Source organism: Cygnus olor, chromosome 6 (assembly GCF_009769625.2).
Source record: "Cygnus olor isolate bCygOlo1 chromosome 6, bCygOlo1.pri.v2, whole genome shotgun sequence".
Taxonomy (NCBI): domain Eukaryota; kingdom Metazoa; phylum Chordata; class Aves; order Anseriformes; family Anatidae; genus Cygnus; species Cygnus olor.
This window is the reverse complement of record NC_049174.1, coordinates 23445905-23462290: the sequence shown is the minus strand read 5'-3', so window position 1 is coordinate 23462290 and position 16386 is coordinate 23445905. Positions and strand designations below refer to the sequence as shown.

Genomic DNA, 16386 nt, shown 5'->3' with positions numbered 1-16386 from the left:
AAAGGTATGTCACTGATTCAGAATTTCTGGTCTTGTTCAAGTGATAATCCCTTTTGTAAAAGGCTCAGCATTTTGCTGAATCAAGTTCTTTTCTAAATCAATTGTACCTCATTTTTTTATATACAGTGTTAAATTAAGGAGTAAGAGGAAGGAAAGGATACGCTGGCATCAAGACTCAGTGTACCCATTCTTTACCACTATATGCAAATATAAGCCAGAAGTTTAATTTAGAGAGCGATAACTTTATCTTTCAGCCACCAGGGCAGGCTGAATAGAAAGGTGAATCCAGAACTGGGTCTATTTGCACCTTTTCTTCTTCCTCCTACATAGTAAGTTTATATCATATGATTACAAAAAATATGACAGTCACTACCTTCTAAACTAAGGTGATCAAAGATTCTGTACATGAGGCTGCTTAACATTATCTTTTGTGATACAATCCGCACATAGCTTATGAAATAGGAGAGAGACTCCTTTAACTTGACAGAACAAGTGTGGTTTTTAGTAATATCTATAAATGTATAATATCTATATATTATTATAATCTTTGGACTATTGGCAGGCAACTAATGAAAGCATATAATGTGTAAGAAAGCACTATTAAAAGCACTAACTTTATTTCTAAAAAAGTTATTTGTATAAAATGTTTTCTTCCAAGTTGTAAACCTTAAGTGTCTGAATCCTTTATGAATGAATATCTGCATTTCCTTTTGCAGATATCCACGTGCCAACCAAATTGTCAGCCTACTGCAGAGTTCTGTCAAGGACCTTAATCGGATGTTCAAAGGTAAAGCTACCTATTAGTTTTCCTAAATAAAAGATTAGCTGAAAAGCTGAAGCATAGCCAGTGTATGGCTTTCATTCTTGTTTTTAATTCTTTTGGTATAATAGACTAATTACAGATTGTAATGTGATAAGAGTCTAAACATACTCAGTTTCTGGCAGACTTTCTTAGCATCTTCCACATTATATACTGAAAAATTGTAGAACGCCATGTCAAATGCGTAACAGTGATCCTTATACTGTATCCACTGTAGTGTTCCACTAATTTGCGGGCATCCTGGGGCTTGGCTCACTTGCTTTTGCTGTAATTGTCTCTCTGGAAAGATAAAGATATCAATGTTATTTCTGCTGCAGGAGTTTGTGCAGTTTCTTTGTTGTAGTAACATGGAAGTATTAACAAGGACTACTTCTCCTACCAACATCCATTATTCAATTAGTATATATTCCTTCTTCATGTCTAGTAGAATTATTTTAAAATGGACATAAGACAAGTCCCAAAGACTTGGGAACCTTTTTTTTTCCCTTGCCTTTTAGGGTGTTTTGAAGTTTGGTTTATGTTTGATATAGATTTGATTAAGAAAAAGATCAACGCTTACGTATATGTCGGAGGTGACCAAGAGAAGACAAGGATTGTTTTAGATTTTCACCTCTAGAACAGAGAGGATGAGTCTCCAACATTTATTAAAAAGCATTCTATCATCCCCACTAGACTCTTAAAAAAAACAAACAAAAAAAAAAACGTGGTCTTTCAGCCTTTGTTTCTAGTTCTAAATAAATCATGTAAATATAGAATACAGAAGACAACTACATAAAATGTTGAAAAGTAACACTTACTGTTTGGAGGGCTATAGCAAATGGCACCTTCAGCAACATTTGTACATTTTGTACGGTTCCAAGACCCTTTAGTATCCAACAGAACACAATTCTCAGTAGTATTTGCGTTTTCTAATTCCCATGGATAGTAGTCAAAGTCAGTTCCATCTGACCATTCAAAATTAGCTTTGCTTCCCTAATTAAAGAAAGAAAACTACAATTTTTAAGCTGCAGTACATGGTTGTGGTTTAAATCTTGTCAGTCATTAATAAGTCATGTAGCAATAGTTATCACTTGATGAGTGATAAATTAAAATTCAGGTACCTCATTTTCTCAATCCAAGCAATTCTTACATAGGAATTCTACCTGTTTGTGCGAACTGAGAAACCACAGCGCCTTTCTAAGCTTAAACTTGCAGTGTGCCTTGTAATACTCTACGGGGAACCTTTTACTTAATGTAATCCTGCTGTTCCATTTAAGCAGTCTGTCTTCCTTTCTGTGGAGATTACTAGACGTGTTGCAAACTGCTGAGCCGCTGGGAGGGCTGCAGTGCATAACACAGGCCAGGCTCAGCACTGTCAGCTCAAACTGCAGATACAGCGATGGAAACTCGACACTGAAGAGATGGTTGTGAGAAGTGGGGGCCCCATTCACAATCAAAGGAGGGGCACAGATAGGAAAGGTAAGCATGGAAAACACACTTCTGCTCTCTCTGCAGAGGACTATCCCGCCAACCAACTACCACTACCAGTTCTGGAGGCAGATTTGGGGAGTACTGTGGGAAACAGGGGTGGGACCATGTGCTTTTGCTCCCAGGACAAGCAGACAGCAAAGGAATATGATCTGTAGCTTGGCCTTCTGGAAGAAGGGATGCATAACTTGCTAGAGAGCTAATTCCTGAATGGCCTTGAAGAACCAGTCCTGACCTGCACTAAACATGCTCCATATAGCCTTGTCTGATTGTATTATTTTAAAGTTTCAAAGATCAGAAAAAATAGTAGCAGTGTCTCTACATATACTGAAATTTGATATGCTTTAACATATGTTACATGGAAATGGAGCTGCTAAGGATCTGGAAGAAAAATATGGGAAAATATTTGATGTCATGTACAGAATATTATTTACAAACTCTTACTGAGGTTACCAACAGTACATACTTACATCATGAATTGACAACCCAAGCCACAGAGGATACCCATCCTGCTTGACAATATCTTCCAGAAATAACTGTTGTGATTCACTGTGTACACTTGCTAGATCACTCCTGTTTTGTTTGCATTCTCTCAGTGCCTCATACCACGTTATTTTTTTCTGAAGGATCCTGTATGTTCTGTTTCCATGTGGAATAGACTCAGGCAGTCGAGGTTTGTGCTGCTGGGGTCCTATTTCAAAGAAAAACAAGACAAACTGTACACTTCATTAATATTACTAGGAACATACAGAAAGTATTAAAATTAATCTGTAACACTGCAAGACAAGTTAATTTTTTTCAGTACAAGCCACTTAATATGTAAAATATCTTTTGCTATTTTGAACGTCACAAACAGCCAATGACGGAGTACAGCAAACACATTCGGTCTGCTCAGAATATTGCAGTAGTTATGCACAGACTGACCCTATACCAACAGGAGCCCGTGAGAGTTGTGCCACGTGTTTCAATGGGAGCAAAACCAAAGCCTTGTACAGAAGGTGCTGCAGGACCAGAACTTAAATATGAGCCTCATCCAACACTCCATAAATTATACGTGAATCTTCTTTACAACTTACCCCTTTCAATTTTACAGGCAAGAATACTATACACATTATAGTGATGAGCATGCCAACTTTGAGAATAATTATAAATATCCCAGAAACCGTCAAGATTTACACCAGCAAAAAAATTGTTCTTCTTTATGGTAGGTCTTCCCAGCCTCCAGTTATTGTAAGCCAGATGAGTTTCATCATACCACTTCAGAACTTTATCTGTGGAAAATATTGCATATTTATCAAAATGTTGTCATTATGCATACAAATACCATTTAGCTTTTAATGACATTAACAGGTATTCACTTTGGAAAAAAATCAGTGATGCTCTAAGTTACTCTAAATTAGTTCTGTGTACAATGCTAAATACGTTAGTATTACTCATCCAGGCCCTTTTACGTCCTGCTTTCCAGGGAAATCAAATCTAGATGAAACAGAACATACTGGATCTAATTATCACTCAAACAGAAACCATGTCCGTAACTATTTTCTTCTAGAAGATAAATACAAATATAAATCATTATTATATGTTTGTATTTGGTTTGACTTTGGCTATATACTGAAACATGCAAGAAACATGTACCTAATGCTGCAAACCATCTTCAATCTAGTTATTACAAAAAAAGAAAAGACAACTTACCACTGTCATCATAAATTACACCCAGCCAGACCCACATAGCCAGACCACTGAATGAATGAAGCTGTTCAGTAACAAAGTTATTCTCTTCTTCATCTCGAACGCTCAGAACAAATGCTTCTGGGTCTGTTGAAAATTTTTTTAATTACTTTCTTACAGATTCACCTTTCAGTTACAACAAAGTATTTTTCACTACTATTATTAACTACTACAGATAGGTTAAAAGCGCATAATAACAAGACAAAAGAACCAAATGAATAGTGGGAAAACAATTCTCAAATATGTTATCAACAGTGCTTCCCCTGGTTTTGTGGCTAAGACTCAGCTCCAGAGATTTTATGGGTTCTACCATCTGTAAAGTTTTATTTTCCCTTTATTATTCCTCCCTTTATTATTTTTACTAAAAATCGGGTGTATAGAACACAAAGCTATCAGCAATCTTTCACAATGTTCTTAATACTTTTTATCTAGTAGGCAGATTAAGAAAAAGACTGAATTGAAATCAATTAATGAAAAATCAGTTTATGGAAAGACGCATGTCTTTGAAATGCTAAAAGAATTACTTAATATAAGAGGGAAGCTGTTCCTAAGTGTACGCTTTGTTCAGGATGAACAGGAAAAGCCCACGTGCTTTTCTGAATTGGACTATTCTTTGCCTGTTTACTTTGTTCACTTCACTGTTCCACAGAACAAGGGAGAAAAAAAAAGTACTTGTGACTGTAAAGACAAAATGTTGCCAAGGGGATAACAATTACCCAAACCATTTAAAATTTGCATATTTTAAATAAAAAAAATTAATGTGTTTTCCATTTTTCAGAGATCTCAGAATTCAGTAGTTCCTAGTTATCTCCCTCTCAAACACGTGGCCTTGCACTTTTAATCAGAGTAGCATGAGCACAAACAGCATCAGGCAGTGCAACACTAATACACATATCCAAATGCACAGCCTTCCTAAACCCTCACTTTGCTGTCTTTTTAAGACGGTGACTCAGATCTAAAACTAATCTCCCTCAAGCTGGTATGTCCTTAGATACCTGTAATATAAAGAAGTACTTACTCATTTTCTTGCATAAATGATGAGCTTCTTGAGACTTCAGTTCTTGCCATCTATTTTTTGTTATCATAAAAGTGTAACAATTGTTTCTAAATGATATCCAGGGTGTATTTTTAATCTTATGTGGGCACTTAACTTGTGTAACTTGTTCTTTTTCATTCTTCTCTGAATAGGGAAAGACATGACATTATTAAAACAATTTTACACACCACAGTACATTTTCAGGTAGCATATTAAAACAATCAAGACAAATAAAAGTGTTGCCCCTCTGGATGGTTGATGTGTTACTGTTTTCAATTTCTTCATGACAGTGAGGTTTGGGTTTTTTGTTGTTGTTTTGTTTTTAAGTAACTAAATAAGCAGTAAGCATTATAAAAGAATACAAACCCTTACAGGTTGCACAACTGTTAGGTTATATAGGTTTAAGAATACAATCGCTACATAAAAATGCTAAGCATGAACGAGTAACTAAAAGCTCTTACTGCCTTTTGTATGAAGGTAGATCACCATAACAAGCTGTTCCATAGCTGGCAATACATCCTAGTTCTATGACTTTGTTTAATACTTGGTAAGTGAGAAGAACTCTTCTTGTAGTTGATTAGAGTGGAAGCACCACTTAATTAAAGATGTCATAATCTCAAGTATATACTTTACTGTGACTCAGTGTGTACAACAATGGTTCAACTGTCTTCTCACCAAAATATTGTTGTTATTATTATTAGTATTATTATTATTAATAATAATAATGTTCTCCTAGGGAAGAAATCTGTGATAATCTGAGATGTTTTTCTCTTTGAGAAAGGAGTCATGCTTCATATGCCTCCCCCTCAAAAGCTATCCTGCTATAATAGATGTATATTTAGAACAGTTTACGTGAACTGAAGATGACTTTAATTTGCACCTTTCAATTCAGTGTCTACCTGCTGTCTTTCTCCTCCATATAGTCAGGTATCTCTTACCCTTTTTAGACTTGAATGACTGAAGAGGTCTCAATATTAGATGTTTATAGTACAGAGGTAGCTCAGTCATCTTCCGCATGCAAGTGGGAGAGATTAGTATGCAGTGGTATTAAAGTAACAGTACAAAGGTAGAATCAGTTGACAGTATAAAGGGTATGGTCTACCCCAAAGCACTCACGCTGAGTTCGTTTCTATGTAGCCTGTGGATTAAGATCAACAGGTGCACACTACCCTATTTTAAACAAGCTAGTCTGAGGGAATGTAATTTAAAAAAAAAATTAATTTTGAAGTTACAAGCTGAAATTTTCAAATATGCTTCACCATAAAACAAAATGCAGCTTTTTGAAGTATTTTGCTCGCATACATACTTTCTGATGAGTAGCAAATAACACCTCGGTTTTCAGAGGAACAGTCAGAAGTTTTCCAGAAGCCATCAGTATCCAAAAACACACATTCTTCACTTGTTTCTTCATCATCTTCAGACCAGCGACTAAAACTAACGTGTTTCCCATCCAACCAGCCGTAGTGTTTTCCACCCTAGCATTGTGCAAATAAAATGGATCAGCTTACATAGTAAATAAATATATATATGTATATAATGTGCATATATAAGGTACAGAAAACAAGATAACACATTTACATTGGCCAGAAAGTGCTAAACAGATGGCATTCACAGTGTCTCTCTCTCTCTCTCTGGTGTGAACTGTTAAATGTCCCGCTACTGTTTCATTTTGATCTGTTCACAATATTACAAGCTTTGTTATTTTAAGTTTTGCAGTTGCAAGAATATGAAACAGCTGAAGTGGATGACAAATTATCAAATGTTGATGTTTAACTTTTATGCTTATGGAGGAAGGCCAGGCAACGAGATGTCCACATTACATCATTTGCACTTGTAAATCAATGGCAGGTCTAATTATCTGGTCTTGGAAAACTGATAATATCTGAAAACAGAGTTTCTCCACAGAGAGTTGAAAGTAATCTATCAAGTATTTAACTAATTTAATAAATAAGATGTGTTTCTGCCCTGGAGAATGCAGGAGGAATAAGAAAAAGTCCACATGCAACAACCATGGTACCCTTTAAGAATCTTACATTTTAAAGTTTTCCTCAGGAAATCTCCTTGACTCATTGTAATTTAACGTATTTTGTATCTTTCTTTTGTGTGTAGGATTCCAGCACTGGAATAACAAGTTTTGTTGATCAATTTCATTAGAATTTCCTTTCATGTGACTTTTTAATTGTGCCCGAACAACCAAGCGTTCCAATATTGAAAAGCTAGTGTATGTCTGAGCTGTATGCAGCAAAATGAATCATTTGATCTTCACATACAGATTAAGATTCAAAAGAGGAGGGAAAAAAGGTTGTTCTGGTCTCTTCATCTTCATTAAGATTAAATGCCTATTTCCTTTTAAAAAATACTCTCCATAAAGTATACAATGAAATTTCTATTTTGTTTCCTGCTTGCTTTGCCTTGAATACTCAGTAGCCAATTACTGACATAGGAAGATCGTAACACCGTAGATGCCAAGTGAGCACCAACCTTTGCAGGTAAGCCTTTTTTCAAACCAGTTTTAACTGTTTTCTTGCAATTATCAAGACTCATGTTCAGGAAAAAGATAAACCCTGCAAGCAAGCCCAGACCTGTTCATTAACATCTAAGAGTGCTTTCAATATACACTGAAGATCACCAGGAGGTCCTCTGGCTAATAAAGGCAAAACAGTAAAGCAGTACCTCCTGCATTGACTTTTTCAGAGAATTTAAAAACAAACAAACAAATAAACACAGCCAAAGAAGAGAAAAAAAAAAAAAACACTAATGCATCTCAGGGATGTCTCCCTCAAATTCAAAACAGAAGTACAAATAACATGAAGAACAGCAGAGTTTAAGTTAAACTTCACAAATGTATCTCCAGAAGTATTCAGTTATTCATTCTGGTTTTCATTTGTCACTTCTAGTTTCTCCCTTTTAAAACAGATTTGAATTAACTTTTTACAGTGGTACTGTAAACAGTGCTGATGATACTAAAAGCCAATTATTCGTTCATTAACAAAAGAGACAAAAGGTAACACAGTGACCTGTGTTGATGCTACCCTACAATATGTCCCTTCTTCCTATAATCTTTAAAAACAATTGTCTCCTCTTCATCAATCCATTCAGTGGAGTCCAACAACTGACTATGTAACTCAGAGAGCAGAAAGATTTAGAACATTAATCTTGAGACCCTCCGGATGATTATCACTAAATGAAAAATTACCCCAGGAAATTAATGTGTTACTGCATTTTTTAATCCCAGTTTCTATTTCGTACAACTCTAAAGATTACTTTAAGCTACAGTCTGAATGGAAAATAAAACTTACATCTCTGCTGAAGAGCCCAATCCACAGGGGGTGATTATGAAGGGCAGCCTGAACAGCGAGAAAAGCCTGCTGGAACTGATCTGTGATGCTAACCAGCTGCATCTTGCGATTTATGCATGCAGCCATTGCATCATCCCAGGACAAATTCTTCAGAATTACTTCGTATTGAACATTTTGATAGCTGAACCTTTCATTAAGGACTTGCTCTGTCTGATTATCAGCAGCTCCTATGCCTAAATAAGAAATCCAGTTATTAGATGGTTAAACAATGGAATACGTCCTAAACTCCCAATTTCTCTGTAATAAACAGAAAAAAACCTGTTTGTATTCCCCTGGAAAAAAATATCAGAAATACTTTCTTAGGAAGTAGATTATGCTAATGATTTTAGTTAGGAACAAATATCTTTTACACTTCAGACAGAGAATATATAAAAGCAAAAAATGCAGGAAGGGCTATTTTCAGCCACTCTATTTTTATCTCTCTCTCTTAACTTGGTTTCACACATTTTTTGTGCCTGCTATTTTTATTTAACTGCTAAATACTGTTAAAAATTTCATTTATTGAAGAAAAAACATACTCCATAGCTTCAATTAGATACAGCAGTGGGAGAAAATGACTGCTCTCTGCTGCAAGATAGCAACTGCTATACTTGATTCATTTATCTCTGTGGAGCCTGTGGATTTACGCTTATGCAAATCCAATGGGCCATAAAACTTGTCTATACAGATCTCACAGTGTACAGCACAGCCCCAGAGTTCCTTACTGCCATCCACACGTATATTGGGAATTGATTTTGTTTCCACATGCACTTAATTAATTATAGAAAATCCACGTTGAATAGGGAGGGGTGTAATTTACTGTTTATGTTCTTAGCACTGAGTCTTACCACAGTTATCAGCATCATTCTGAAGGCAGATAGCTCAGTGATGCGTTGCAATTGCAGTTAATAAAATATGCAAACATTCCCATGGGTGGTAAATTAAAGCATGCAAAGCTAGTAACTCCCCAGAATTTATACATAATAAATAAATACATTTTTCCCCAAAAAAGGCAGAAGAAACTTGACATGGAAGCATAAAAGGGCTCACTGAGAGAGGAAAAAAACACTATAAATAATAATGTAAAAATGGCTAATTGGTAGGCTGACAGAGCCATTTTTCATAACACAGGAACAGAGAAAAATAATATACAACTGGTATTTATGCACTATATTTCCAACTTTCAGTAGACCATAAAAGCGACCAGGCTGAAATGGACTGTTTGAATGAAGTTGCTTATGTCTGCTGCCAAGTGCTTTCACTTAATATACAGCTAGTAAAAAAGAACCATTGGACCAGAAGAGTCACCACATATCAAGGGGTACCAAACTGGAAACAAGTTAGTAAGGAAACTGTTCATTTCTGAGAAAGAAAAGAACAAATGGCTGACGATGAATGTCTCAAGAAGTTGTGCAAATCACAATCATATCAAGATTTCTTAGGAATCTGAGTTGTCTTTTTCCCTAGGATAAAGCTCAAGGCAACTGGGACAGGTCTCATAGCTATCCCTGCAACCTTCCGAGGTCCCTTTCCACACAAATCACCTTAAGACCCATATCACCAATGACCGGGACACATACTCTGACAGTCCCAAACCCTTTCTCATTACATCTTCTGCAGTTCTGGCTAGGAGGAAATGCTTACTATTTCAGTTAACCCAGACTGATAATACACCGATCTACGCAGATCAACTTTCTATTAATAAAAATCTAATTTAATTTTTTTTTTAATGACTACATCTCTCCCAGCTAAACTTCAAATTTTGACACTTGGAATTTCCAAAATATTTGGCACTGGAATAAAGAATATTTTTATGTTAAATAAGGGGGATAAGCTTGCTTTGCCTATTTGAAAAAGACGAAAAAGAAGGTGAATATTTTTTTGTGTGTTTATTTTACACAGCTTTTTTTTTTCTAAGAAGATAGCAAGTTAGTTACTTAAGAGGATTAATTACATAGAAGTACATACTCAAAAGTGGGTATGCTGAATATTAGCCCATAGGAGTAATTAAATGCAAGAGTAGGTATATTTATTTGATCTAGTTCCAGTAATTTGTGCCGAGCAACCTACATGGCTGTATCGGAGTATTATTTTTAGTTCAGATTAAGAAACCCTACTCATGCCAATAAATCTATGAAGCTAGGGAAAGCCACATCACTGCAAATTATCACTCTTCATGTATGCCCTCAAGGTTTGCTCTGGGGAGACCAATTTCAGCTTCAAGAGCACATGATACCTCATATTCTGGTAGTGCTAAAAGCACAGGAGATGTTTAAGTATGGTGAAAATATTGTGAGATTCCTCCCCAGGACTTCCATCTTCCACAGTTCCAAGGGGGAAGAGGGAGTCACTTGTTCTAGCCCTTGATGTACGTGACATCTATATCCCCAGAATGTTAAAGCTCCTGTATGCCAAAGCATGGTTCCAGTAAAACCATGCAGTCAGAATCTCTCAGGAAAACAGATACATTCTGAAGTGGTCTATGAGAAACAAAAGGGAAAATTCTGTATAGCTGATAAAATTTGTGCCACATCATTGCCCTTTCACACTATGCTTTTCCAAAATGTACCTGCTCAGTGTCTACAAGAATCTTGCTCTTCTAGTGCAATAATTTACATGTATTAAGAGGTCTACTGGCATACTCAACAGCAAACTCTGGCTCTAATTTATTTAAATTATTTTGACTCTTCAGACTTACCTGTAGGCCGCTGGCATATACCCAAGAAATGCCTGTCAGCGCAAGCAGTGAAATTCCATGTTCCAACATACTGAGACTTGGGATCATTGAGGATTACACCACATTGATTGTTAAATTCTTCATCGAAAAGCTGAAAATCATAGACACACTTATCAGACAAAAAGAAGGTATAAACATACTTGTGTAGAGAAAGTGAAAGAACATAAGACTAGGAGAACTTGATCTGTCTGAACTTGTTTAAGAAGTTTCAAAGGAGTGGTGCAATACAGCTTGCCTATTTTACAAACACTACCAGGTGCTTAGACTCAAAAAGAATTCATAAGCTAAATATGGGGGAAGAACATTAAATGAAAAAAATTAACACAAAATAAATCTTGTTCGTGGGTGTGATTCCATTATATTTATTATGCTTCGCCTTGGTAGAGCAGCATGCTAAATACCGATGTATGATGGTTTACAGATGCTAAGTATAACTGAACTAATAATTACTGATGGCATCTTTTTGATGACTGTTTTTTATGTAGTCTTTTAATTGCAGATAGCAATTACAGAAGAGTCATTAAATAGTTGGGTTTTTTGTGTTTTTTTTTTTTCCTTCACCTTTCAGTGTTTCATATATCAGTTCAGAAGACATCATACAAATAAAGGTCCAAATAAACAGAATTCCATTACTGTCAGTCACCTTGTCTGCCAATTAAAATCACCACTTGAGGGATCTGGTCTGCTTTTTGTTGTTTTTGGGTTTTTTTTTAATCTTTTCTTTCCTTTTTTCTTTTGATACAATCGGTATTCCAACTTTCATTTTTCAATAGTCAAGAGAAGTTTAATAGTCAAAAATCCGAACTTACATCCAGAGGAATTTTCCTTAGTCTTCCTGTCAGGAGTGGGTGAAAATTACTATACAACAGTTTACTCCCATCTATCCATTTGTTTTCTCTTGTGCTGAACAAAAACTGCAAGCCAATCCAAATATCTTTTGGCATTTCAGGAAGCAAGGATGTTATAAAATCTGTTGGACAAAACAGTAAACACGTACACATTGTGGTTCAGACAACAGCAAACACCTGAAAAAACACTTTGCATAAATAAGATAATGCAACCCCCATTTTTATCAGCTTCATTTTCCTAGTCCTTTAAGATTCCCTAATGCTCATCATTGCCTTCTTTCATAATCAACCCAGAAAGTGTTATCTTTTATCTGAACAGAGCAGTCTGTTGGTATTTGTCCTCCAAATTTTCAGCTGAGGAGCAAGGAGTATATTTAACTTGTTTTTGCCTTCAGTGCTTTGTACCCTTGCGCTTGCACAAATTTCAGAAGCTGCTTTTCCACGAGTCTGCATGATCTTCTATTGTCTCCCTGCAGAGAGAACGCAAGAGTTCTCCTTCCCTCTCCAAAGTGATGAAGGAAGTCATAGCTCCCATCTTTTTCTCCTACTGACATACCTCATAGGGCAGAACCATTTCTTAGATTCTAGCAGAGTTTGCCCACCCCATCATCAGAGGAAGTAAGACTGAACAAAGGAAGAGAGGATTAGATGGAAAAAAAAATCCAGCCAAGGAAATCTTAAACCAGAGCCCTCTTACCAAGCATTCTGGAATGAAACAATGGCCTTCAGTGAACCCCCCAGGCAACAAAGGCATTCACTCAGCTTATCTAGATCAGGAAGACAAACTGAAGCTATGTAATTAGCTACTGCCGACATGTCTTAACTACTGGCCACATGCGAGCCTCAGCCTATTTTCTAAGCTATACAAATCCATGGAAGATTTACATGTCAGAACTAGCCACTCTCCTAACACCAATGGGACCAGCCCACAGAAAGAGGCAAGCTCCTTTAAGATCGCACCTTTTTTTCCGTGTATGTGGACTTCACTACTTGGGGGAGGAATGGCAGGGGACAAATAAAAACTGCGGTCTTCACAGTACAAAGTCTACAGTCTCAGTTGTTTTTAACAGGCAAAGCAAAAGATGGAAAATCTTCATTCAGCAGTGACCCTTCTCTCCTTGATCTTTATTTATTTATTTATTACTGACTGAATTTCCATGTTTCTAGCAGCACAAACAACAATAGACAACACATTTTTAACCAGTCTTGGATTTTTAGAATGCTCCTGGTACGCCTGTAGATAAGCAAGTGATTTTATGCTCTAGTTCTTAGGCAGAACTATATTGAGTTTGGAAGAGAAGCTGCACACTAGAAGTGCCCCCAGTTCACCATACCTTGCTCAGCTTGATTTGAGATAGATGGAAGTGAACCTCCAAAAGTTATACACTTTTCATTAGCTGCATTAAATGTTAAATATTCAGATTTCATCTTTAGAAAACACTGCAAAATAAACATAAGAAAAGATTTTTTTCATACCTAAGAAGAAACTCATAAGAAAATGTTTCTAAATCAGCCTTAAAATCTCACTTCATTTCCTGTAATAAAATGTAATTATTTTTCTCAAAAAGCATGGGAACCATTACTAGCTAGTAGAATAGATAAATACAAAAATGATTAATAATCTCCCTGAGTAGCTCCTCATTCACAGCAGAGGATTAGAATTCAATAACTTTTAATCAGCTCTATCAGGATCATGTACTGTTTTAAGAATGAATTCATATGTGTTAACTAAAGTCAGACTGGAATGGGCCAAGAACCTTTTACTGTAACACATTATCTTTTGCAAGAAACTACATAGGAACTCAAAAGCTATATTCTGCAATGACTTGAAGTAAATTTGCAAGTCTTGGCACAATACAATGTGCAGATTTGATGCACACTCCTTCTTATGTACAGGGAACAGCAACAGGTCACATAAGAGGAATCGGTCTAAGATTTCAAATGACTACCTTGAAACATAGTACTGAAATTCACTATAGTATGGCTTTTGATTTCTGTTGGTTCATTCTTAAAAATTTCCTCTAATTCCTAAGCAAGTCAAATCCTTAAGGTGACTTGGGAAGCAGAAATCTCATCCTTCCCTTTCTAATACTTCTTTTTCTTCAAATGAGATTAGATAATAAAAACAAAGTTCTTGGACCTAAGTGTATGGTGAGGGGAAAATGAAAGTCCTGAAGATTACTGCTTTGAAATTTGAAAGCCATCAAAAAAGGACAGAGAAGTAGAGGAGATGATTTTAATCACTGCATGTAGTTTTCAAAAGCCACCTCCCAGTTCATTCCAGAACACACTGGATACTTCCTTGCCTCTTTCAGCAGGGCACTCCAGCTTACTAGACAATGAAGAATAGGTACTGATAATTGATCTGTGTTTTTTCTGTACCTTATTCCGAAACCGAAGCCAATCCTTAAGGCAACCTCCTGTGACTGGGCGGTAACTGGGATCATGTTTCTCCAGTAAGGAGGCATTATTTTTCTCACAAATGAAGGGCAGTTTCATGTTACAGTTAACTGGGTAGTCTGCAAAAATGTAAGTTTTAAAAAACAGTTATGATAATTTCTGTCATGCTCTAATTGCCACACATATTTTGACATGATGAAACGTGAAGCAAAGTCCTTTTCAGTGCAACTATAGGGAAGTATGGTCCAACATAAAGCTTTAAATGTAACAGGAGAGCAAGAGACAAATGTAAATGATTTATATCAGAGAATAATATATCATTCCTAAAGATACAGATCCTGATCTTTTACTTCCAGTAGCGACACTTAACATAAGTAGAAGTAACTTCAACAGACAAAAGATGAAATTAAAAGATTTTGAATGAGGACATTTTCTAGCATAGAGGGTGTGTAACCTAAAGTCCACTAAAGCCAAAAGAAATTCTGAGTCTGCCCTGTACTGTTTTACATGATTCCAGTATTAACTGGACTGTCTTCCTAGTAAAGTTGAATTTTTGGCTAATAGGGATGAAAACAGGTGAGCAGCGTACAACAGAATAATGGGGGAAATGTGCTATAAAGTGGAAATGATAATAGACATATTTAGTCTCTAGAGGTTACAAAATTTTCCCAATGTAAAGCAATGTTGAAAAAAGAAAAAGAAGAAGCCTCAAGTACCACCAGATAGCATTTACGTTACTTTGTGTACCTTTTCCAGTATGACTCCACTACTTAATAAAATTTACATCTCCAGCTGCATATTCAGTTGCAGGTGTTAAGTCAAACTACTCTAACACCACTCTTAATTTCCAGAACTCAGAATATGTTGCATACACACAAAAAAGACCAGCGAAACAGATTTCACGTAAATTAATTTGTGTCACAGAAGGAGTGACAATCAATCATAAAAAAAAAAGTCATATGAATTCAGGCTTGCCTCTGGACATCAAGAAATATTATAATGGCTTCTACTATAGAGAAACAAATTATTCGAAATTGAATCAGATAATCATCAAGAAGCCATTCACTTCTAACTCAGTATCAGTGTGCATTCAAGTATCAGAGTTTTGGCAGAACACTTGTTTTTTTAAACATAATAATGACAGAGAGGGGGGAAAAAATGAAAACAACCATACCTCTGTACCAGTTCTTTCTAGAAACATACCAGCAATCCCTCAGGAATCGATCATGGAAGCGTGGAAATAACTGTAAACTGGATACAAACATTTCAGAGTCAATCTCCAATCCAGTGTGATCTTCAGGTGGAAACTCTGATATCAACAGAGCCAGTACATACAAAAATTTGGGCTGGTAATTGTTTCTAGAAGATACCCTACAACACTGGAAAGGACAGAGGGGGAGAAACTAGACTAGGAACAAACATGTGGTACGTTCAAAAGTTATATACCATGCCCAAATCAACTGTGTTAAGGAGATGTGCACTACAAGGGTAGATTATTCATCACATGCTGCAATTGCTAGCACACTGTGAAGACAAGCGAGGATAATCGTCAACAGCCCACGTTTATCCTTTCTAAAATATTTTTGAAGTAGTATATCACTACAGTATTTTGGCAAATTAAGAGTTTTGCTTATAAGAAGCTCATGATCCTTTGCTGAAGACACAGACAGCAGAATGCAAGGTTTGCTGTGAAGCATTCCAGCTCTACAGGAGTACAGTAGTGGCTATCCAAGTCTTTCACATTACCTAACTGGGAGAAAGATGTCAAACTGATTTCACATTTCCTGTTCTCAGATATTCTCACCTATCCTCAAAACCAACATAGAGTGTTTTTTTTTTCAGAATCTCTTTTTCAGTTCCCCAATTATTAACAAGAAAAAACTGGGCCTAAAATCCAATAAAATTATTTTAAAGATCAATTGAATTCATTAGCTATTAGGGCCCTGTACATTAATGATTCACATGACAAGACTAAGATGTCAAAGCCCAACAACCTGAAATCTATAGGACTG

The 16386-nt window shown here is 36.1% G+C and overlaps 1 protein-coding gene across 1 annotated transcript in view; it reads right to left on the bottom strand.

The window, feature by feature from the left end:
- The window catches only part of LY75 (lymphocyte antigen 75), a 47347-nt gene that overhangs the window by 4635 nt on the left and 26326 nt on the right, over nt 1-16386 (bottom strand). The window contains exons 20-32 of the mRNA XM_040561660.1: nt 15549-15625; nt 14357-14493; nt 13309-13414; nt 11936-12096; nt 11088-11217; nt 8351-8583; nt 6358-6526; nt 5034-5195; nt 3980-4102; nt 3364-3558; nt 2758-2978; nt 1618-1792; nt 932-1099 (exon numbers count right to left, since the gene is read on the bottom strand). Of these exons, the coding sequence (XP_040417594.1) occupies nt 932-1099; nt 1618-1792; nt 2758-2978; nt 3364-3558; nt 3980-4102; nt 5034-5195; nt 6358-6526; nt 8351-8583; nt 11088-11217; nt 11936-12096; nt 13309-13414; nt 14357-14493; nt 15549-15625 (2057 nt within the window). The remainder of the gene's footprint in view (nt 1-931; nt 1100-1617; nt 1793-2757; nt 2979-3363; nt 3559-3979; nt 4103-5033; nt 5196-6357; nt 6527-8350; nt 8584-11087; nt 11218-11935; nt 12097-13308; nt 13415-14356; nt 14494-15548; nt 15626-16386) is intronic.